The sequence below is a fragment of the Panthera pardus genome, unplaced genomic scaffold, assembly GCF_024362965.1.
Source record: "Panthera pardus isolate Hobbes unplaced genomic scaffold, ASM2436296v1 HiC_scaffold_4, whole genome shotgun sequence".
NCBI classification, from domain to species: domain Eukaryota; kingdom Metazoa; phylum Chordata; class Mammalia; order Carnivora; family Felidae; genus Panthera; species Panthera pardus.
The window spans coordinates 15,095,200-15,116,711 of NW_026526969.1; the positions used below are offsets into that span (position 1 = coordinate 15,095,200).

A 21,512-nucleotide genomic window follows, 5' to 3' on the forward strand; every position below is an offset into this window, starting at 1 on the left:
GCGGGGCGCGGGCCTCTGGTGGGGCTGAAGCAGGCTCAGGGTGCTGTTCGTCACCGGGGACACACGGCTCCTCCCCAGGCACCCAGAGCTCAGTCAGTGCAGGGAGGGGGTGCCCGCACCGGCCGCTGGACCACGACAGGCCACTCTCGGGAGGGGTGGCAGACAGAGCCCCTGCCATCCGGGCCACAGGGCCGGCGACCTTCTGAGGACCTTCCCTCCATACGCCCCGACGCCCCCTGGCGCAAGACACGCGGCCCCGGGGACCTTCTGGAGAGCGCCGGCGGGGCCCGGGGGAGGGCCGGCCGTGTGCGTGCGCGTGCGTGCGCGTGCGTGCGGGAAGGCGTGCGGCCCGCGGGCTCGCCAGACCCCATCTGCGGCCGCACCCTCGGCCTCGCCCCGCCGGGAGTCTGCGCTTCGACTGGGGCGTTAAGGGGTCCGCGCGACGCGGACCCTCCGGCGGGCACCCCCCCCCCCCCCGCCCGCCCCCCTCCCGGCGGCGGGCCACTAGGAGGCGGCCGAGAAGGGCACGGAGGCGGAGGAGACGTCGGCGGACTTGACAATGGTGATGACGCTGGTGGTGGCCACCTTGGTGGGGGCGACGGGCCCGCGGGCCACGGTGCGGGCGAAGGTCTGCAGGGCCTCGTACTTGGAGCGCAGCGCGTCGAGCTCCAGCCTCATGCTGCTGTTCTCCCGCGCCAGCTTCTCCACCTCCTGCTGCAGCTCCACCCGCTGCCGCTCCAGCTCCTCCTTCTGCGTCACGCGCTTGATGCGGCAGCTGGCCGCGTAGCCGCGGTTCTTGAGCGTGCGCCGGCGCTGCTTCAGGCGGGCCACCTCCTCCTTGGTGAGGCCCCGCAGGTGCTGGTTCAGCTCCCGCACCGACATGGACACCAGCTCGTCATCGCTGAGCACCGGGGCGTTCTCGCCCGCCTCCTTCTTGACCTGCGGGGGCCGCGCGGCAGGGCGGTCAGCGCGGAGGAGGGGGTGGCGGGAAGGGCCCCGGAGGGTGGCCCGGCGTCTGCCCGGGAACGGAGGCCGCGTGGACGAGAGCCTGGTTCCGGGCAGCAGGAGCACCCGGAGGCACCCTCTCTGCCTCCCAAGCCGGCCCTCACGCCTCCGTCGGGGCAGGGGGCCTCCTGACGTCACGCACGCGGCAGAACGCGGGTGGCTCCCTGACGGGGAGCCCCGCTGCGCCTGCCTGTCACCTGGTTACCACCTGCCGTCCAGAACCTGCGAGGCTGTGGCCCACCCGTGCGCAGCCCTCTGTGAGTCTCCAGTGCCTGGTGCGGGGGTGACGCAGGCAGGTGGGGGGGGGGGGGAACCCAGGCAGGTGAGCGGGGCCAACGCAGGCAGGTGACTGGGGGGACCCAGGCAGGTGAGTGAGGTGGGGTGGGGGGGGACCCAGGAAGGTGAACAGGGGTGACCCAGGCAGGTGTCCAGGGCCAATGCAGGCAGGTGAGCAGCGGGGGGGGGAGACCCAGGCGCAGGTGAGCGGGGCCAACGCAGGCAGGTGAGCGGGGGGACCCAGGCAGGTGAGTGGGGGGGGGGGGGGACCCAGGAAGGTGAACGGGGGCGACCCAGGCAGGTGAGCGGGGGACCCAGGCAGGTGAGCGGGGAACCCAGGCAGGTGTCCAGGGCCAATGCAGGCAGGTCAGCAGCAGGGGGGGGACCCAGGCAGGTGTGCGGGGCTGACGCAGGCAGGTGAGCAGGGGGACCCAGGCAGGTGAGTGAGGTGGGGTGGGGGGGACCCAGGAAGGTGAACGGGGGCAACCCAGGCAGGTGTGCGGGGTCCACCCAGGCAGATGAGCGGGGGACCCAGGCAGGTGAGCGGGGTCGACCCAGGCAGGTGAGCCGCAGGGAGGCACAGCAGCCTGTCCTTCCACACCCCTCGGACAAAGTGGGGCCTCGGAAGGGGCTTCGACGTGCATGGCCCACGAATGCACGGAGTCCCCTGTCCCGCCAGACCCAGCTCTGTTCCCAAGACGAGATAGCCGACACAGGAGCCCACGCCAGCCTCAGAAGCTGGGAGGGCCCGGGGAGGCAGCACGCTGGGCCTGGTCGGACCCGGCAACGCGAGCAGGAGTGCCGAGGTTGACACGCGCCCTGCCGGTGGTACTGCGGGACAGAGGCCACGCTGCCCACCCCTGGGGGCCGGGGATGACCATGTCCTAGCAGGCAGGGATCCATACCTGCCACTCCCCCCCAAGGAGGCCATCCCCCCTGGACGCCAGGGCCCACATCTCCTGAGGCCACAACCCCCAATCCTGTCCCCAGCTCCCTGGCACGGCTCTGCTGGCCAACAGCCCCCACCCAACTGCAAGGGACAGGGCCTCCCTCTTCACACTCAGGGCAGTCCTGGGAAAGAGGGGCTGCTGGGGCCGGAACGGACCTTTCCCAAGCCTGAGCCCGAGGCAGAAACGGGGTCTGCCCACCCCCACCCCACTTACCTTTAATGCCTTGTTTGGTTTGGGATTAGTCGTCATAACCTGGGCACAGTCACCCGAACAGAAGGGCTTGGAAACTGGATCTAGAAAATCAGACAAGAAACAGAAATGAGTGAGGTGAGGTTCTGGCCAGGCTGGGGACGGGGCCGGCTGCCGTCGCACGTGACCTGAAGCGGGGACGTCCCCACCACAGAGACGCTCCAAGGAGGCTCGGCCTCTCGGTCCACGTCCCCCCGAAAACAAGACAGGAGGCAGCCGGGACTGAGGGGGCTCCCCGCAGGGTGGGCATCCCGGCCACGCTGCCCAGTCCAGCATCAGCCCACGAAGCAACCCAGACCCACCCCGGCCCCCACGCTGGCAGCCACCCGCCTGGGGGGCACCAGGCCCGGGCGGCCACTGCCTCCCGTCCGACTCCCCCTAAGCTGAGCCGCTCGCACCCTCGAGGCACGGGACGCCACGTTGAAGGGCCAGAGCGCACGGCCCCAGAGCCCCCTCCCGAGAACGGCCTCACCCGGCACACGAGGAGCACCGCTGGCCCCCAGGACGGCACCCTGCCCGGGCAAGAGCCCCCGTGACTCCTGACCTGGTCTGGCTGCAGAGAGGAAGGGCCCCTTTGGGGAGCCCCTGCGTTTGCCCAGCACACCCCCAGGGACGGGTGCAGCCCCACCCTCCCTAGCAGACCTACCTCCGCAAAGGGCACTGCAGCTGTGACATCACCACCCCCGCCTAGGCTGCCCCACAGCCCTGACCTGAGGCCCGCAGGATCCCGGAGGTAGGGGCCGCTACTGCGCGAGCTCACCGGCTGTCTGGCGGGAGCCGTCCCCGCCGCCCGCCAGCCCCCCCCTCCCCCCCCCCCCCGCCGCTGCCCGCCCTTCTGGTTTTGGCGTCTGCATTGTGTCACACATTCTAATCATTCATGAAAAAGCCAGCCAAAGCATCCCAAGCATGATTCCCCTCTGATAGTTGCCATGGCGACCTTGGGAAGTAGCCAGCCCCTGATGGTCGTCATGGAAACAGAGAAGCCCACAGCAACAATGGCTTTGGGCAGGCCGGTGCAGACATCACAGGTTGTGGGACAGTAAACAAACCAGTGGGCCCCGGGCGGCTGGGGTGGGGGGCGGGAGGGCCCGGGCTCTAGACGTGCTGGCACATTCTGTAGCTGGCTTAGGAACCAGGGTCCACGTTCCAAACGCCAGGCAAGGTGAACTGAGCAGAGGGAACATCAGAAAACGCACGGGGGAAGGGGGGGGACCCGGGCCCCAGAGACGGAGCCGCACCAAAGCCTTCACCCTGGGGTGAGTGGGGCTCGGGTGGACGGTCTCCACCCCTCCTTCGCCCACAGCCCCAGGACCCTTGCTACAGCACAGCCTAGACGCCACGCGCCCCCAACAGCCCACCTGCCTCCCACTAGCAGGCATCTCAGGTCTCAGCACCCGGGCCACCGAACCCCCTGGTTCACTGTTGCCTCTGGCAACACGGCCACTGTCCCAGGCACTGACGACGGATGATGGAGAGCAGGACAGCAGCAGGGCCGGGGCCAGGTGCACCCTCAGGAGGCTTCTGGCTCCTCCGCGCCACCCACGCACGCGCAGGAGGCAGACGCGCTACAGCGCGGGGTGACCCCAGCAGGAAGACAGGAGCTGCTTCCTGACAGCGGCCTGACCCCCAGCATCTGCAGGGGCACGGCGCGCCCGATGAGTGCCCCTCCCTCCAGGTCCCGGGGTCAAAGCCATGCTAGAGAAGCCACCTGGAGGGCCAGCAGGAGCCAGGCGGCGGGGAGAGCCATGAGAAACTTTTCCACGGGAGCAGGAGGGGTGGCCGGGTGTCATTCCAGCACACGTCAGCGCACAAGGGCCTGGGCCGCCAGGGCATAGCTGTGTGGTGAGTCACGCCTGTTTACAGAGCGAGGAGCTCACATTCCCACAGACCCAAGGCCCTCCCACCCCGCACGGACCGCCCAGCCCGCCTGGCTCCAGCGGAGGAGGGACCTCCGCTCAGACCCCCGACCAGACAGGGGTTTCTGTGCCTCACCACCCACCCCCCCCCCCCCGCCCCGCCCATGACGGGCCAGCTCAGCCAGGACCCCGGGCCACAGCGCTGCGTTCAGGGCAGGTACGCCCCGCCCCCTCTGGGGACCTGCCCTCCGTGACCGCGCGAGGCGGGGAGGCCCAGGTAAGCAGGAGCTACACAGGACTGGACTCCGCGTCCTCCCCTCCACACAGACCTACGAGGGTCGGCTGGCAGGTCTGCAAGATCGAGGTCACCTGGGGAAAGCCCTAGGTCCACCAGCTCTGAACCCACCTTGCCCAGCTGCCTGGCCTTCTGCGGGCAGGACACAGACAAGAGCCCGGGCAGAGACGGGAGAAGCGGGACCCCCGGGCCGGCCTGGGCTCCAAGCAAGGAGGGATGCCTTTCTGCGGGAGGGCGCCACGTGCGGGTCTGACCTCCGGGGACTTCCTGCAGTTCTCAGACCTTCTGTCCAACAAGAACAACGTGAGGCCTGAGAGAACGGGAGTAAACGTAGACACGAACCTGGAGAAAAACCCAGCAAAGCTCTTCTCTCTGTGGGCCTTACGCTCTTCCTCTGGAAATGAGAGCCTCAGAACCAGGGGCCCCAGGTTCTGTCCACCTCGCAAAGGCCTCGGCGGAGCCGAGCAGGTGACTCAAGGAGACGCCCTGACTGGGGGGGGGGGGGGGGGGGGGGGCTTCCCTCTCAACCCCCAGGGCTCCGGGGGCCTGGACCGGCACCCTCCAGAAGCCAGAGACCCCGGGCCAGGTGAGCAAGCCCCAGGCAGGAGCAGACACTGCCCCACAGCCCCGCGCTCGAAGACACGACCCCCACAGCCGCGGGCGGACCAGGTCTTGGCTCCTGCCCCCTGTTCAGGCAGCCGCCCCACGGGAAGTCTCCGCCGGCTGACGGAAAGCAGGAGTGTTCCCCCCGCCTCGAGAGGCGGCACGCAGACCTGGGCTGCAGGTTCAGGGGCCCGGCTCCGGGAGCGCAGGGTTGGCCCCGGCTGCCCTTCCTGCGAGACCTCGGTACGCGGACAGTAAGGGCACGAGGGCTCACCTCTACCCAAGCCACACGAGGTACATGCAGTAGTGACCCGAGGTCGCTTCCTGCACGAAAGGCAAAAACCCGGCAGCTTCTGGAAACAGGCTCAGAGAGAAGTTTGGTGCTTGTGACGGTGCGTAAGACAAAGGATTTTAAAACAACTGCCCTAAAACGTGTATTTATAAACCGCTGCACCTCAGGCCACCTCCACGGCCACCAGAGTGCACACAGGAAGAACTGTGTTCTGAGACTCGGGGGGGGGACCCAGCCGGGGTGAGAGGCCACAGCCTGAGAGGCAGGTGCACCAGCCACTCGGCCTCCCTCCCCTCCCGCCGCAGGCCGGACGCCCGTCGCCGTGTAAGAAAACACCCACCCTGCCCCCGGCAGCTTCACGAGGGGTCGCTCCGGGGATAGGGCCCCACAACCATCGGTCACGGCAACGCCAGCCGGGCCGTGCACGCAGCCCGCGCTCTCCGCCGGCTCTTCTGAACTCCGGTCAAGTCGCGGGAGCGGCTCAGCGGCCAGAGCGGGTGGGGGGGTGGGGGGGCCGGGAGCGGGTGGGCCTCCTCTGCGCCTGCCTGCCTGTCCGTCCGCCCAGTGAGAGCACGGACAGTCTCCCACAGCCCTCCAGAAGCTTCTGGTCAAAAAGTCTGCGCGGTCAGCACTTCTAACTTGGAACACCTTTCAGGCGACCACTTCCCCAACTAAAGAGGTCGGTTTTCAACCCAACGCCAGAAATTCGCTCTGACGCGCCCCTACACGAGGTTAAGGCAGAGGTCGCTCTAAAAGACACGTGCCAGCAGCCCGGACGGGGCCCGGCTCTGGGGACGGCACGGTTGAGAGTAAGTGAGGGAGCCGGTGCCGGCCCTCCCTCCCGGGGCCCACGAACAACGGGACTGCCCTTCCAGAGGCCAGGATCTCACCCCCTCTACCCCCCCAGCAAACGTGTACCTCTCGCCCGTCGTCTGACGCAGCTCATCTGGGGCGACTCACGGCCCCGGGTCATCCCCACTGTGCTCCGGCCTTCGCGGGGCTGGACCCAGGCTCGGGGCCCGGGGGGGACGCTTTCTCCACCAGTAAAGCCAGGTGGCTGACGGCAGCAATGGCCGCAGCCAAACGGCCCTGGGTCTAGATGGTGTGGCAGAAAAGGGGGTTTAGAGTCTCACGGGGCTCTTAGGTCGGTTAGACCAGCCTAGACGGGGAGCTTCACGTGCACAGGAAGCCACAGCTCTGGCACCTAGCAGGGCGGGTCTCAGAAAACACCTGTTCCCGCTCAGTGTGGAGTGAGGGCGCCCACCGCTCCCCGGCCGGCTACACCCGGCCCTCCCAGAGGACTGTTCCACGCCGGCTCTCCCAGGCCTCCCGGGGCGGCGGGTCCAGGGAGAGGGAGGGGGCGGGGGGCAAACAGGCAGAGAGGAAAGGGGCTCTGTCCTGGAGCACGTCTGCGCTCCCCCGATGGGTGCAAACCCCAAAGGCATAAGCCACGCTGACGTGACCGCCTCTGTCCCAGGGGTGCCGAGCGCCCCTCCTGCCAGCGCCACAGGACGCACCTGCCCCGCGAGCAAAGGTCAGCACGGCCAGCGCGCCCCATACGCTGACGCCTCACCCGACCGAAGACGGGCCCCAGGAGGACCGGGAGGGCTCCCACGCCCCGCCCACCCCAGACACTGGGTGTCCGTGTCCCATCCGGCTCCCTCAACGTGGGGGTGCGTCCTGCCGCTCCTCGCCGCCCCCCCCCCCAGCCCGGCCCACACCCAGCCTGCAGGCCGGCCCTGGCCGGCCGCCCTCCGGCAAGACACGACTGTCTGCCTGGCTCGGAGGACGTCTGGTCACCTTGTGTTTGCGGTTCGAGGAAGCTGTGTCATCCTGGCTCTGTCCAGAGGTGACTCAGGCAGCTGCTAGGCTGACAGCGGGCCGAGCGCCTCACCTCCCCGGCCACGCCCTGGCCCCCCACTCCTCTGGCCCCCCTCTGGGTGGTCCTTCTGTCTCTAAGCTCCCCTTTGGGGTTCTGTTCGCTCCACAGCTGCCCAGGGGTCCCACCAGCCCCCACCTCCACGTGCAGCCAGGCTGAGACAGCTTGCGTGTCTGACAGACCCCAGAGACGTGTCCTGTCCTCGCACCCGCCCTCCTCCTGTGTCTCCAGCTCAGGTGATGACCCATCACGCCGTTCACGCAGCAGTCGCCCCCAAGACCTTGTCCCTCCTTCCGTGGCCACCTGCTGAGTCGGGCCTGCTGGACTTGGCCCTCCAGGACTCCCTGGCTCAGGCCCCAGCTTCTTCCGTCTGGACCGCAGTCCCTCAAACGCAGCGCCTCAAGGTGGTAGAAAAACCCCCTGCTTGAAGTCCCTCCTGAGCCCCTCACTGCCTGGACCGCCTGTTGCATTCCAAGCCTCCCCCTCTGTCTGTGCTGGGCTCCCACCCTCCTTCCCCAGCCCTTGCTTCACCGAAGCCCCCTCCTGCTCTCCCTGTGGTAGGCAGACACCCTCTCCTGAGCCTCCATCGAGGGCCGTGCCCAAAACTTGGTCCTGATCTTTCCGTCCAAGGCTCGCTTCCCTTGCTGGATGGAGGGCGGGGGACATTCTCACCTACACCTGCTCCCCGCACCCCCCGGCGAGTGAAAGGCACGCTGCCTGGGGACGTGCGTCAGCACCGCACCCGAGGGCAGCGGGGTCTGGGCGCCCCACCTCAATACCTCTCCAGCCTCCCCTCATCCAGGACAGCCGACAGGCAGCACAGAAAAGCAGGCAGGGTGCCACCCCAGACCCCGGATGTTAGACTCCGCGGCCGCAGGCCAGGTACCGAGGCCTTGGGCTTGGTGTCCTTGGGTAAGATGGGGTGGGGGTGGGGGGTATGCGTATGACACGATCCCTACATTCATTTCTACCCGTTCTGAAGTTCTATGATTTGAAGACAACACTTTCAATTTCCTGAAACTGCAAGAAAGAGGAAACATGACGGACAAAAAGCAAAAGTAAACACGGGAGCAGCGCATCTTCCATGAGCAGGGAGCAGGGAGCAGGGAGCAGGGAGGCGGGGAGCAGAGGGGAGGGTGAGTCACTGTTTACTGCTCCGAGGAACAGCCACACAGAGAACGCTCACAGCTGCCCGGGTTCCATTTCCCGTGTGGACTGGACCCTAAGCCAGAAAGTCCACTCCAGAAACCTTTAGACTCGGGAACAGCCAGGACGCGGGCAGGACTCGTCCGCCGCCTGAGACGGTAAACAGACTCTCAGCTACCGGAGCCCCGAGAGGGACAGCGCGGTGGACAGGGGCGCGGAGAACCTCCGGAAAGCGGCCTCGCTCAGCACAGCCCGGGCGCTGGAGATGGGGCTGGAACGCAGCGAGCCCCGGAACCACCTTCCCCGAGGAGCCCCGATTCAACTCCCATTTTTAGCAGCCACCTTGAAAGTGAGTGAGGCTGAACTTGGAACGCGTCCCTTAAAGTCCAGCTCCGTTCACGCGCGGAAGGCAAGTGCGCTCCGGAGAGAAGACTTGCTTTGTGTTTTCGAGTTAGTAAACTTCAGTCTGGAACCGGGAGAGATCCCCTCGTTAAGTTCTAAAAGCAGACCCCCTCTAAGGAGCTCAAACTCAAGCATTCCCACTGGTTTGCCCTGGGGAGGGAAGTCCTCCAGAGATGTCAGCTACCCGCAAAGCGCGAAGCGAGAGAGGCTGGCCAGTGAGTCTCGCCCACCTGCACAGCCCACCGTCAGCTTCCGGACCCCTCCCACCTGCTTAGACGGACGCTCTTTAAAGAGCCCAGCCCCAGAAGGCGGCAGATTGAGACGGCCCGGCACACGGCTGCGCTTTATCAAGATACCTGTGCAGTGAGGGCTGTAAGGGCAAATCCTCACCGAGGCCAATAAGGGAGAAGGGGCAGGGAGAAGGGACACCCAAGCCACGCTTGCGGGAACCCACTGACTCTATCTGCTGTGTGGGGCGTGGGTGTTCGAGACCAGGGAGCTTCCCGGGGCCGGCACCTGGTGAGGGAAGGTGGCCCGATCTTCCACACTGACAATTCATTTGGCAGGGGAGCACTTCTGCCCCGGCCGGCCGCGAGAGCGGCACGACAGGTAAACAGCAGCATAATCATTAACACAGCTCGGAGAGCAGGAACTTCCAGCGGCCCCAAACACCAACTCCACCAATGTGGAGTCTTTGTCAAAAGACGCCACAACACGTGGCGAGGAGCAGTACGATCAGAGACAGCAGGCAGAGCGGTTTCTTTTACCTAAGGGAGACCTAGGTGGAGAGAGACACGTTTCCTGTACCCTCCCCAGGCTCCCGGAAAGGTGTGCGGAAGCCGGCACCCTGGCACACTGTGTCCCGAACGCGGCAGGATCACAGAGGAACCCGCGGTCCGACTTAGAGGAGATGGAGCCCCCCACTCACCGATGAGAAAACTGAGAACCACGGGGCTCAGGAGAAGGGACACGTTCGCCCTGTCCCCCTCCCCACCCAAAGCTTCCACATCAGGGCCTCCCTCCGGGGAACCCCTGGCAGGTCAGCTGCTCAGAACGTGACATCGGTCATGAGTCCCCTTCTCCTTGCCCTCCCGCCCCCTCCCCCGGAGCGCGGGTGGAAGCCACCGCCGGGCAGGGCAGCACCGGCCGAGCCGGCGGAAGCACCCAGGTGGACGCGGCCGGGTGGGCCCTGCGCGACCACGCGCTCCCCTGCACGTGGCCGTGTATTTTCGCCCCCGCCTTCCCGCCTCGCAGCGGACCTCCGCGGGCTAAAGGCGAAGCAGGTGGGGAGGGCAGGGCAGGGGCGCCGGGCCCGCAGGAACGTCCGGGCTCCCTAGGCCGCCCCCCCGGGGTGGAGGGGGGGGGCACCGCCTCCGGCTCGGACAAGGGGCGGGCGGGGGGCGGGGGCGCGCTCCCGGGCCCGAGAAAGAAAAGCCCCGGCCCGCGCGGCGCGCTCGCGGTTGGGCACCTGACGGCAGGTGCGCGGGCCGGGGTCTCGGGGTCCCGCCCAACTTCGCCGCGGGTCCGAGGCGCCGGTGACTCAGCGGCGCGCGGCCCCGACCCGCCCCCGCCCCGGCCCCCGGGCCCCCGGCCCGGCCCGACGCGGCCGCTCCTCACCTGGCGTCGCGCGGGGGGGCGCGGGCGCGCGGCGGCTCCTCGCGGGCACGCGCTCTCCTCGCGCTCGCGCTCACTCTCGCGCTTCCTCTCGGCCGCCGCCTCGGCCGCGCGCTGGGGCTCCGACTTCGCGAAGAACAACAAGTCCCCCCCGCCGCCCGCCGCCAGCCCGCCCGCCCGGCTCCCCAGCATCTGACACCGCTTCCGGGATCGGCGTCGGCGCGCGTCACGCCGCCCCGCCCACCGCGCGCCGCCGCCCGGCCCGCCCGCCCGCGGCCCCGCCCACCGCGCGCCGCCGCCGCCCGGCCCGACCCCCGGCCCCGCCCATGGTTAGGCCCCGCCCCTGGGCCCCGCCCCTCGTCCACCGCTGCCCCGCGCGCCACCCGAGTCGCTGTTCCGGATCCCGCAGTGTTGCGGCTGCGGGAGCCGCCGGCTCGCCGCCCCCGCGCCTGCACCTGTGCCCACAGGTGTCGTACGCCCCGCGTAGTGACAGTCCTCCGGTTGAGGAAGCTTGCCCGGGAGCACCCCTGTTGCCCACAACGGCGCTCCCTGGCCTCGTTGCTCTTCTCCCTGAGCACCTACTTCCCAGGTGGCCGGGCGCGCAGGCCCTCAGCCCCATCAGAGCCCTCGGGAGACAAAGGGAGTGGAGCTGGAGTACGCTCGCTCTCCGAGGGCAGGGCGCTCGACGCTAGGGCCAGCCTCAGGGTCGCGGTGTCTATCACAGGAGATGAGTGAATGCATCACAGTGCCCACCACCCTGTCCGAGGGCAAGCAGGCCCTGCAAATGAGGGAAGGGCACCTGGCATTGCCTCCACCCCGGGCCTTAGACATCCCCAGGAATTTCTCTTTGGATAAGGAGGATTCTTCTCCATCATAGGAAAGACAGCAAGGTAAAATGGTGATAAGTGGCTTTGACCTACGTCCTCTGTGAAAGTCTCAGAAACTCAGGAACCTGGGGAACGGTGCCCAGCTGAAGCCCCAGCTCATGGTTTCAGTGGGGAAACACAGGCCCAGCAAAGGCAGGCACGGAAGGATATTCTGGTCTCAGATCAGGGCCCAGCTCCTCCAGGAGAGAGCAGCCTGGTCCTGTCCCAGGTGGAGGACAGAGCTGGAGAGAGGACCCCACTGTCAAAATCCAAAACAAACAGAGACCAACCTTGCAAACTCCCTGAACAGACACCACCAGTTTGGTCATACCAACTAAGCTGAAGGTAGCAGATTTTGCAAGGCTAAGTTGACCCAAGTCATTTCTTGCTGTGCCTCTGAAAATCAGAAGCAAGGCTTACTCTCTTTTCCGAGGTTGATGTGAAAGGGCCACTAGCCAATTCCATCGCTTAGGAAAATTCTGATATGAAAACAAATCCCTGTGGAGAATGAACACTGTGCTTTCTCACCATAGAAGCTGCTCTTTAAGGACACCCCCCTGAGCCCTATTCCGTGTTTTGGTTTGAGTGTTCCTGGATTTTCCAACTGTCTTTTTGGTGTATACACAACAAACTCAATAATGACGGCTTTGGCCATTCGTTAGTTTTATTTACTTCTGTTACATAGGGCCTTTGACGTTTCATGGTGTCAGAAGTGGGATTTAAAGAGAAGACAGCCCCCCACCCCCACCCCACACACAGACCCCGAGGCTGCTGAGCAAACAGACCCTGGCACCCACAGAGCCCACTGAGCTCACCACTTTCTTGTCGACCCTGAAGAGTGAAGGTGAGTCTCTCGAATCTGAGCTCTCTCTCTTAGGTTCTAAGCTGCCCAAATTTATTGTGCATGCCTGCTCAGATGGCCAGTGTTTGTGTGCAAGACTCTCTATTTGCAGCCTGTAAGGACCCTTTTGGAGCTGTGTTTTGGAGTCATTTTGTCCTTTAGCAGCTTCTGTTTGCCAATCAAAGAATGTATTCCATTTTCTCTCTCTTGTTTTTGAATAAGCTATGAAGGAGATGGGTTTTTGTTGTTATTGTTTTGTTTTGGTTTTGGTTTTGATTTTTCTTTGGGGGGGGGTAAGGGAGAAAGGAAATAAGTTTGTCTTGAATTAAAATGAGTGTTCCAGAATAAGAAGGGAAAAAGGACAAGACCTAAATGGTTAAAGAATGTTGCAGGTTTGTGGAAAGAGATCTTGAAAAAGGAATTTAATGTGAAGTCAAGCTAAGATTGGAATGGATTTATTTAACTTAAAAAAAAAAAAAAAGGATTTTAGGAGAGCCTGACTGGCTCAGTCAATGGAGCATGCCACTCTTGATCTCGGGGTTGTGAGTTCAAGCCCTGTGTTGAGCGTGGAGCCTACTTAAAATTAAAAAAAAAAAAGGGGGCGCCTGGGTGGCTCGGTCGGTTAAGCGTCTGACTTCAGCTCAGGTCTCGATCTCGTGGTCCATGAGTTCGAGAGCCATATCGGGCTCTGGGCTGATGGCTCAGAGCCTGGAGCCTGCTTCCAATTCTGTGTCTCCCTCTCTCTCTGCCCCTCCCCCGTTCATGCTGTGTCTCTCTCTGTCTCAAAAATAAATAAACGTTTAAAAAAAATTTAAAAAAAAAGAATTTTAATATCAAAAGTACATGGTACAAAATTAGAATTTGGTTTCTGCTGTTAAAATCACATTTTTTTTTTAGATTGTCAGTCTGCCCCTAACAAGAAATTGTAAACAAAGGTGTTTCTGTACTTTTAATGTATTTTGCCTGCAAAGCAAAGATTCTGTATTTTATGAAAATAATTTCATGTGCTTTGTCCTTACCAAGTCTTGGATTAGGTAGGAAAATAACTGAGTCCTCTGTATTAAAAGAACTGAGTTTCATTTTTGCAACTCTAACTTTCTGTACCTGCCTGTGAAATTTTAATTGTCACTTGGTAGGAATGAATAACTAAGTACTTTTACTTTACTGTTTTCACAGTGAACTCTGATACTGTTTGATCACGTGTTTTAAACCTTTGGATATTTTTGACAAATTTCTCACATATCAAATTCTAAATGAAGTCCTTTTGACCCCAAACTAACTTTGGGATTTTAAAAAGGATCCCTAGACTATCTCAAAAGATTTGTTCCCTCTCCTTATAAAAGAGATGCTGAGCAAATTATGTTTTGTTACATTCCATGGGAAGCATTGTCAAATAAAAAATGAAGTCTTTAGCTGATATCTGTATAAATATATGTTAGTAATATAAGCATTCCAGAATTTCTATGAAATTCTTAAAGTCTGACATGTCTTGCTATAATGTTATCAGTCATAATTCAGGTTATTGTTTTAAAATGTATGTCACATAAAATAACCAAATTTCTGGGGCTTCTGGGTGGCTCAGTCGGTTGAGTATCCAACTTCAGCTCAGGTCATGATCTCAGAGTTCGTGAGTTCGAGCCCCACATCAGGCTCTGTGCTGACCTGCTTCAGATTCTGGGTCTCCCTCTCTCTCTGCCCCTCCCCTGCTTGCTCTTTCTCTCTCTCTGTCTCTCTCAAAAATGAACATAAAAATTTTTTTTTAAATAAGAACCAAATTTCCTTGTCAAAGGCATTATAATGAACTCTCACTACATCTTTAACCATGGCCATTTTTAAGCCTTTTGCCATTTACAGACACTTACTGTTTTATTCTGATGCTTTCACAAAAAAACGTTCCTGCAAAAATGCTTCCTTTACAAAGACATTCATGGGAACAACCCTAACAAGCAGTCCAGAATGCAGGTTCTCTGAAAACCTCAAGACCATAGCACTGAACTGACTGAGGATTTCTGAAACTTTAATGGAAAACTGATTGAGTCATAAAGCCGCTAACTCAAGATGAAGCAAAACAATTTTAATTACAAAACACTGAACAAACTGATAGAGATGACTGTAATTTGGACGACTTCATTTACAACGTTGCTGGTTCTTTAATGTCTTGTTTTCCAGATGTAAAGGATCCTTTTTCTCCTCTGTCTGAAGTTATCTATGACTCACAACAGTTTGGTAAAGTGTATCTTTGCAACAAAGGTTGAAACATTTTTCTTCCCCCCCCCCCATTCCTCCAGAAATTAGAAACTCTTACTATTCTCTTTTTAAATTGTTTTATTTTTTAATTAAATATTCTTATTTTTCATGACAATATGTGTGTTTGCATAAATTTAAAAATAATCTGTTCTCCCTATAACAAGACAAAACTGGCCTGGCTTCCTGGCCTGGAGATGCTTTTGAAAGTCTAATCTGAGTTCCTTTATGAAACATTCCAGCAAAGTAGATTTAAAAGCACCTATAAGGGGGCGCCTGGGTGGCTCAGTTGGTTAAGCATCCAACTTCGGCTCAGGTCATGATCTCATGGTTCACGGGTTTGAGCCCCTCTTCAGGCTCTGCCTTGACAGTTCAGAGCCTGGAGCCTGCTTCGGATTCAGAGCCTGGAGCCTGCTTCGGATTCTGTGTCTCCTCTCTCTTTGCCCCTCCCCTGTTCTCTCTCTCTCTCTCAAAAACAAATAAATAAACATTTTTGAAAAGCACCTATGTGATCAATCACTATTCCTGTGTACTTATGTAAATAATCATACCAAGTATTTGGAAACAGTCTTAATTTGCAAGCAAATTAGTCTTACTGTGGTTATCTTTGATAGAAACGGGATGATTACAGAGAGAAAAATAGGCTTCGATAATTAATCTTTGTGGATATCAGATTCTAGTGCTGTTTCTTGTCTCTGAGATTTTGTTTTCTACCTGTAATCTGGACTGGATCCTGAATTCTTCCAGTTTCCTCCAAAATTTGTCTAGAATTTTCCAAACTAACATTTCCAATTCTCCCATTCTCTGGACTTGGAATCTTTATTTTTTAAAGATTTCTTTTTTAAAAAAAATTTTTTTTTAATGTTTATTTTTGACAGAGAGAGAGAGACAGGGCATGAGTGGGGGGAGGGGCAGAGAGAGAGGGAGACACAGAATCCGAAACAGGCTCCAGGCTCTGAGCTGTCAGCACAGAGCCTGACGCGGGGCTCGAACTCACAGAACGCGAGATCATGACCTGAGCCGAAGTCGGACGCTCAACTGACTGAGCCACCCAGGTGCCCCTGGACTTGGAATCTTTATGAAACTAAAACCATCCTTTGCCCAACGCTGGACAACTCGATGTCAACTTCGGAGAGCTCAGCACAACAGCTTGTGTGTGGACGCGACCCGTGCCTGGGGCCGTGTGACTGCTTGGAAAGATCCCCAGGCACATTCATGCCGCAAGCCAGAGAAACGGGTCAGATCACCACTGCCCTGCTCTCGCCTCATCTGAAGAGTCTCCAGCCCCGACGTCTGCAAACTCAACTGGCCACTCTCCAAACACAGAAACTGAATTTGTAATTTGCTTGAAGTATTAACCTTTTTCTTTTGTTGCGTAGAAATGTCTGTCGTTAAACTACCCGCTCGCTCGCGTCGTATAGAGACCTGATTTAGATGGAGCCCAACTGAGGCACTGGCCAACACCCTCAAGTTCACCCTGTCCTGAGCAACTGTTGGGCGATGCGACTGTTAAGACATTATGCATGCTTTTGAAAAATAACTTTAAAAAAATATAACCCATTTAATGTATTTGAATTGTGACATCTTCGCTCCTGGGAACCTCAGTCCTCGGGTATTGCTGCCCTTACTGTCATCCTGCCGGCCTCTCCAGTATCTTGTACGCTCTCCAGGGTTTGAAATGCGGTAGGCAGCTCCTGGTGTGCCGAATGGTACCCATTAGGACCAATCCCCTGGATGAAATCAACAAGAACCACAGAAATGACGGAGACTGTGACCACGGCCCTTGGGCCCGAGGACTCAGCAAGTCTGAAGGTGAGGGAACCCCACTGACAGAGCCACCAGAAAGGGGACCCCTCTGTCAAAATCCAAAACAAACAGAGACCCACCTTGCAAACTCCCTGGACAGATACCACCAGTTTGGTCACACCAACGAAGCTGAAGGTAGCGGATTTTGCAAGGCTAAGTTGACCCAAGTCATTTCTTGATTGTGCCTCTGAAAATCAGAGCAAAGCTTCCTCTCTTTCCCGAGGTTGATGTGAGAGGACCGCTAACCAATTCCCTGCCGTTTAGGAAAATTCTGATACGAAAACCAAACCCTGTGGAGAATGAACACTGCTTTCTCACCATAGAAGCCGCTCCCTAAGGACCCCCCCCCCCCCCCGAGCCCCATTCCGTGTTTTGGTTTGAGTGGTCCCGGCTTTGCCAACTGTCTTTTTGGTGTATACACAACAAACTCAACGATGACGGCTTTGGCCATCCGTTGGTTTTATTTACTTCTGTTAGGTAGGGACGTCTGGCGCCTCCCAAGTCACGTGGCCCACCAGCCCACCAGCGCCACCCCCCCCTCCCCAGCACTAGGATGGGAGGCCGAGCCCCTTGACCGTTCCTGGGTCCGTCTTGCAGAAAAAGCGAGCTGCCTCAACGAGGCTGCACGTCTGAGTTCCGGACGAAGAGCGGAGGAAACTCGCCAGGGCTCTGGGGGCGACCACAGGCCTCCCGTGGGCACGGCTGCACCTGCTGAGGGGCGTTCAAGAGCCTCAGTTGCCTTGTGGGGGGGATTCCAGGAAACAGGCAGGAGAAAGTGCCAGGAAGTTTGTGGGCCTGTGGTCCACGGTTAGCGCCGCAGAGTGGCTTGGTATTCAGGAAGCCGCCCGGAGAAATGGGCCTCTTCCTGAGCGACCTCGTTCTCACTGGGCGTGCCGGGCCTCGGGGGCTAACCGGGCACACGGGTGTTTGCTGACCGCCTCAACACCGGCCCACCGCTCCAGGGTCGATCCCCCACCCCCGCCCCGACGTCCCCTCGGATGTGCAAGGGGCCTCCTCAGAGGAAAGCTGGGGCTGCCGGCCCCTCGGGTTGTGAACGATTTGGTTCCTCGCGTCCACTTTCCCCTATCTGGACCTCAGCGTCTTCTAGAACGTTTGGTTTCTGAGAGCAGCTCCGAGGTTCTCCCACATCAGCTCCCCGAAGGCAGGAAGAGCCGGACCCTGGGCGGCTGGGACGAGGTGGAGGGTGCAGGTGTGACCCGGGCACTCCTCACTGCACCGTCCTGGCCTCAGTTTCCCCAACTGTAAAACGGGCTCAGTAAAATAGAAGGAAGGTGGGTTTTTCAATGAGTCATGTAGAAACAGCGTGACGACCATTTACAAAAAGAGGTCCACACCGCACATCAGTATTGTACATTTCCAATGGACCAGAGACCTGATGGTCTTAAGAAGAAGCCGTTAAGTGATGAAAACCTTCTGGAAATGGGCTGTGGAAACGCTTGCACAACGAGAACGTACTGGGTGCCACTCAGCTGTGCGCTTAAAAGTGGTGAAAATGGAAATCTTGGGGCGCCTGGGTGGCCCAGTCAGTTAAGCGTCTGACCCTTGGCTTCAGCTCGGGTCATGATCTCACAGTTCGTGAGTTCACGCCTCACATCAGGCTTTGCAAGGACAGCCCGGAGCCTGCTTGGGATTCTCTCTCTCTCTCTCTCTCTCTCTCTCTCTCTGCCCCTCCCTGCTCTCATTCTCTCAAAATAGGTAAATAAACTTAAAAAAAATAGTAAACCTTATAAATATTTTCCTGCAATAAAAAATGAATTTAAAAAAACATTAAAATATTTGCAGAAAACACGAATGACTCCTTAGAAAACTTGGGAGCAGGAAAAATGTTTTTAAATCACAATTTAAGACCCAGGCCCTGGGAGCGCCTGAGTGGCTCAGTCGGTTGAGCCTCCCACTCTTGATTTCAGCTCAGGTCATGATCCCAGGGTCATGGGATCAAGCCCCACATCACCATGCTAAGCATGGAGTGTGCTTAAGATTTCTCTCTCTCTCTCTCTCTCTCTCTATGCCCCTCTCTCCTGGTCACCTGCTCTTTCTCTCTAAAATAAACCCCCAGACACACTAAAAAAGATTTAAGGCAAAAATCACCATAAGCAAAGTCACAACACAAAGTATACACTAGGAAAAAATATTGGCAACCGACATCACAAAGGTCTATCTCCCTAATCTACAAAAGGCTCCTAGGATTATAAAAGGAAGCGATAGAAAGGGGCAGAGGATATGAACAGATCCCTCAGGAAAAAACATAAAATGACAAACACAGAGAAAGCTGGGTGTGATCAGAGCGGTGCACGTTCACACGGTATCCAAATCCCATTTCGCAGCCATCAGAATCCAGAATCAGACGTCGCCGTCGGGCAGGGCGTGGGGAGCAGGCGGCCGCGGCCGCCGGTGGGGGTGCAGGAGGGGAATCCGGGGGCTCCTTCCCCGTGGACCCTGCCCGTCCCCAGACCCGGCCTCCCCGCTCCCAGGGCTGGCTGCCACAGGCGCACCTGCTCACGTGTGAGACCTGGGGTGCGCGCGGCTCATCGCGGGGGCGCCGGTCGTGACAGCAAAAGGTGAGGCGGCCACGTCCTCGCTAAGGGATCGGCCAGGTGAGCGGCGGGACGCGGGCACCCGGGCGCCCCACGCGAGGCACACGCCAGGTCACGTGCGCGGGCGCGTGAGTCTCGTGAGCGCCGCGTGAGTGGGTGGCCTGCGCCACCTGCGGCGCCAGGAGGGCGGGAGACCCCCGTGTGTCCGTGTGTCTGTCTGTACCTGCCAGGCGGACGCCGCAGGAAGGACAAGGTCGGAACGAGCGTCTGACCGCACCAGATAAAGCGCCCGTCGGAGCCCCCGGGGAGCCCCGGCGAGAGGCGCCACCTGCCCCTCGACCAGCTGTGCGCGCGGCCCCGCCCTCCTTCCAGAGAATCACACGTTGGCAGCGCCGCGCGGCGGACTCCGGTGGCCCTGGCGGAGGTCCGGGGAACGGGAGGGACCCCGAGGCCCCGAGTTTGACTCCTCCGGGGGAAGAGGAGAGGCAGGGGCCAGGCCAACTCCAGCCCCCCCCCCCACCCCGAGGGGGCACCCTGGCCCCGGAAAGGTGGGGGTTGGGCCTCGGACAGCCGGGCCTGGGGGACCAGGTAGGGCGGGCGAGCCGGGCCCTCTGGGAAGTCAGCGGGGCGGGGTGTTTGCGCCCCACGCCCTGTGAGGGGGAAGCCTTTGCAGGCGGATGTTTGCTGACCCGGAACGGATGAGTCATGCGTCAGCGCAGGGCAGGCGGTGCTGGTGCTCGCGACGCCCTTTCCTCGGCCCTCCCGGCCACGACTGCCCCGGAGGATGACGCTCGGCAGGGGAAGCCCCCCTCCCCGCGCCCGGGGAGCCGGCAGCTCTGCCTCGGCCGGGGTCCACCTGCTCTCAGGGCCCGTCCTCAGCCTCGCTGGGGAGTGTCCAGGGCCTCAGCCCGTCCCCCCGCGTGCGGGTCCCACCCGTTTCCCTGCACCGGACCCCCCCCCCCAACCCTGGGTCCTCTGCCAGGAAGCAGCGATGGCTACCGGGTGACTTGGGGGTGGCCGAGAGCCGCCGTCTGCTTGTCCCCGGCTCACTTCTGGGGTGGAGGACTGGGTCGGCTGGGCTTGGGGAGGGGCCGGTCTGGAAACCATCTTTCTTCTGCTAGTGGGGGGGAGAGGGGCCCCTCCCTCACCGCAGATCCGGAGGCAGCAGAATTTGTCTCCCCGGGGCTCCCCTGGCACTGGGCGCCTGTGTGGCCTCGGGCGGGACGCTCCGATCTCCGAGCCTGCCTCCACGTCCCTAAACTGGGAGGAGGACTGCCTGAGGGTCAGACGCAGCGAGCTCTTTGTAAGCTGCCGAACGCTCCCAAACGAAAAGACCCCCGTCGCCAGGATGATGGTATTGATGAAGTAATAAAGTTGACATCCATTCGACACTCTGAGAGCAACCGGGTCAAGATTCCCGAAGAACAAACTTCTCCCGACCCCTCCCACCTGCCCCAGGCGGCAGGTCCGTCCTCTGTGCAGTCCGGCGAGGTTCCTGCTGCCTTCTGGTAGAATCTCCAGCCTGTCGGCTGCCAGCAGGCCCCTCAGACAGAGAATGGTCTGGCACCGATGTGACTAGCGGGAGTGGAAGTCTCAGCGGGACAGCCATCTTCGCTCGCCCCCAAACGACCGCAACGGTATCGATGAGCAGCCGCGGATTCTCTCGCTCTCGTGCCCCAGACCCCGGGGGAGGTACTTACTGTGGATTCATCAGACCCTTCCGAGGAGCCGGGCACGGGGCTCTGCCGTCTCCACGTGACGGAGCGTCAGGGAGCCAGGACTGGGGCCTGGACACTTGTGAGCAGGGGGACTCTGGTTCCGGCGAGAGGCCCGGGCACAGGCATTTATTCTGGTCTTGCCAAACGGAGACAAGCTGCGTGTCCACGCCGGAGGGCGTGGCCCTTACCGGGGCGGCCGGGAGCCAAGCTCCGTGACCACAGCAAGCTGCACCTTCTAGGGATGCCGGGACGGTGCCTTCCCACCAGGAGCCTGGCCAGACCTTCCCCACGGCCTTGGCCGACAGAGGACGGTGGGCGTTACATCCGGCGTCGCGAAGGCCGGGTCGCGAAACAAATTGTCGCGTTTTCCCAAACGCCAACCATTTCTCCCGCTCTCCAGCCCCGGCTGGGCGTCGCACGATTCAGTTCTGTCTCCACTAGGCACCGGCACAGAGCACAGGTGAGGCGCTCCGTCCCCAAGCTGCCCCCATGTCCCCGGACGCCAGCGCAAGCCCCGGGTCCCCAGGCTGCGCCCGTTGCTGCCCGGCTGACGACAGATTCAGGGTCAGTAATTCTCTGCGATGGAAGCCATCACAGTGCTACCCACGACGTGAGAGCGTCACGCGTAGGGTGACAGCGTTACCGTAAGGGAAACAAGGCAGGAACAGTCAGAGGAGGACACGCATCAGAGGAGGACACGCATGGACCAGAAAAGAGAAGAGGGACGAGGGCCTTTGCGCCCTGCCCAGGCACATCCTCCACATCCTTGGGTTTGCCCATCGCCCCGGAGCGGCCGCCTCCGCCCCCTCCCTGGGGGCCCAGGCCTCTAATCACGCCGGCCACGGTCACGGCCTTCCCCCGCCCCCGAAGCTGACGGCCCACCAGTAGTCACCTCCTGAGCGCAAACTCAGGTAA

At 60.5% G+C, this 21,512-nt stretch overlaps 1 protein-coding gene and 1 long non-coding RNA gene across 10 annotated transcripts; one reads left to right on the forward strand and one right to left on the reverse strand.

Annotated features, from left to right (window-relative positions):
• Positions 1 to 472: 472 nt before the first annotated feature.
• MAFK (MAF bZIP transcription factor K) lies at positions 473 to 10,772 on the reverse strand. 9 transcript variants are annotated; one of them, XM_019422425.2, is made up of 5 exons: positions 4,743 to 4,944; positions 4,189 to 4,333; positions 2,445 to 2,524; positions 1,203 to 1,277; positions 473 to 939 (listed from the first exon to the last, which is right to left on the reverse strand). In XM_019422425.2, exons 2-5 carry the CDS (start codon positions 4,268 to 4,270, stop codon positions 505 to 507), a joined length of 672 nt encoding a protein of 223 aa, XP_019277970.1. In that variant the 5' UTR covers positions 4,271 to 4,333; positions 4,743 to 4,944; the 3' UTR covers positions 473 to 504. The 9 variants fall into 9 exon arrangements, with proteins under 9 accessions (XP_019277970.1, XP_053749889.1, XP_019277973.1 ...); XM_053893914.1 differs by lacking the exons at positions 4,189 to 4,333; positions 4,743 to 4,944 and adding an exon at positions 10,571 to 10,772; XM_019422428.2 differs by lacking the exons at positions 4,189 to 4,333; positions 4,743 to 4,944 and adding an exon at positions 4,974 to 6,028.
• Positions 10,773 to 10,888: 116 nt separating this feature from the next.
• Positions 10,889 to 14,636, forward strand: LOC109251115 (uncharacterized). Its single transcript, XR_002073358.2, has 2 exons — positions 10,889 to 12,277; positions 14,444 to 14,636. It is a non-coding gene; the product is annotated as an uncharacterized LOC109251115 (long non-coding RNA).
• Positions 14,637 to 21,512: the final 6,876 nt, after the last annotated feature.

What these genes read in the sequence shown, in the direction of transcription:
- MAFK (XM_019422425.2), bottom strand. Translation starts at nt 4,270, where the DNA reads ATGACACCCGGCCACCCCTCCTGCTCCCGTGGAAAAGTTTCTCATGGC. An exon ending in GGCTCCTGCTGGCCCTCCAG is followed by an intron (nt 2,525 to 4,188) that starts GTGGCTTCTCTA and finishes CTGATTTTCTAG; the next exon opens with ATCCAGTTTCCAAGCCCTTC. An exon ending in GGACGGCAGGTGGTAACCAG is followed by an intron (nt 940 to 1,202) that starts GTGACAGGCAGG and finishes CGGCCCCCGCAG; the next exon opens with GTCAAGAAGGAGGCGGGCGA.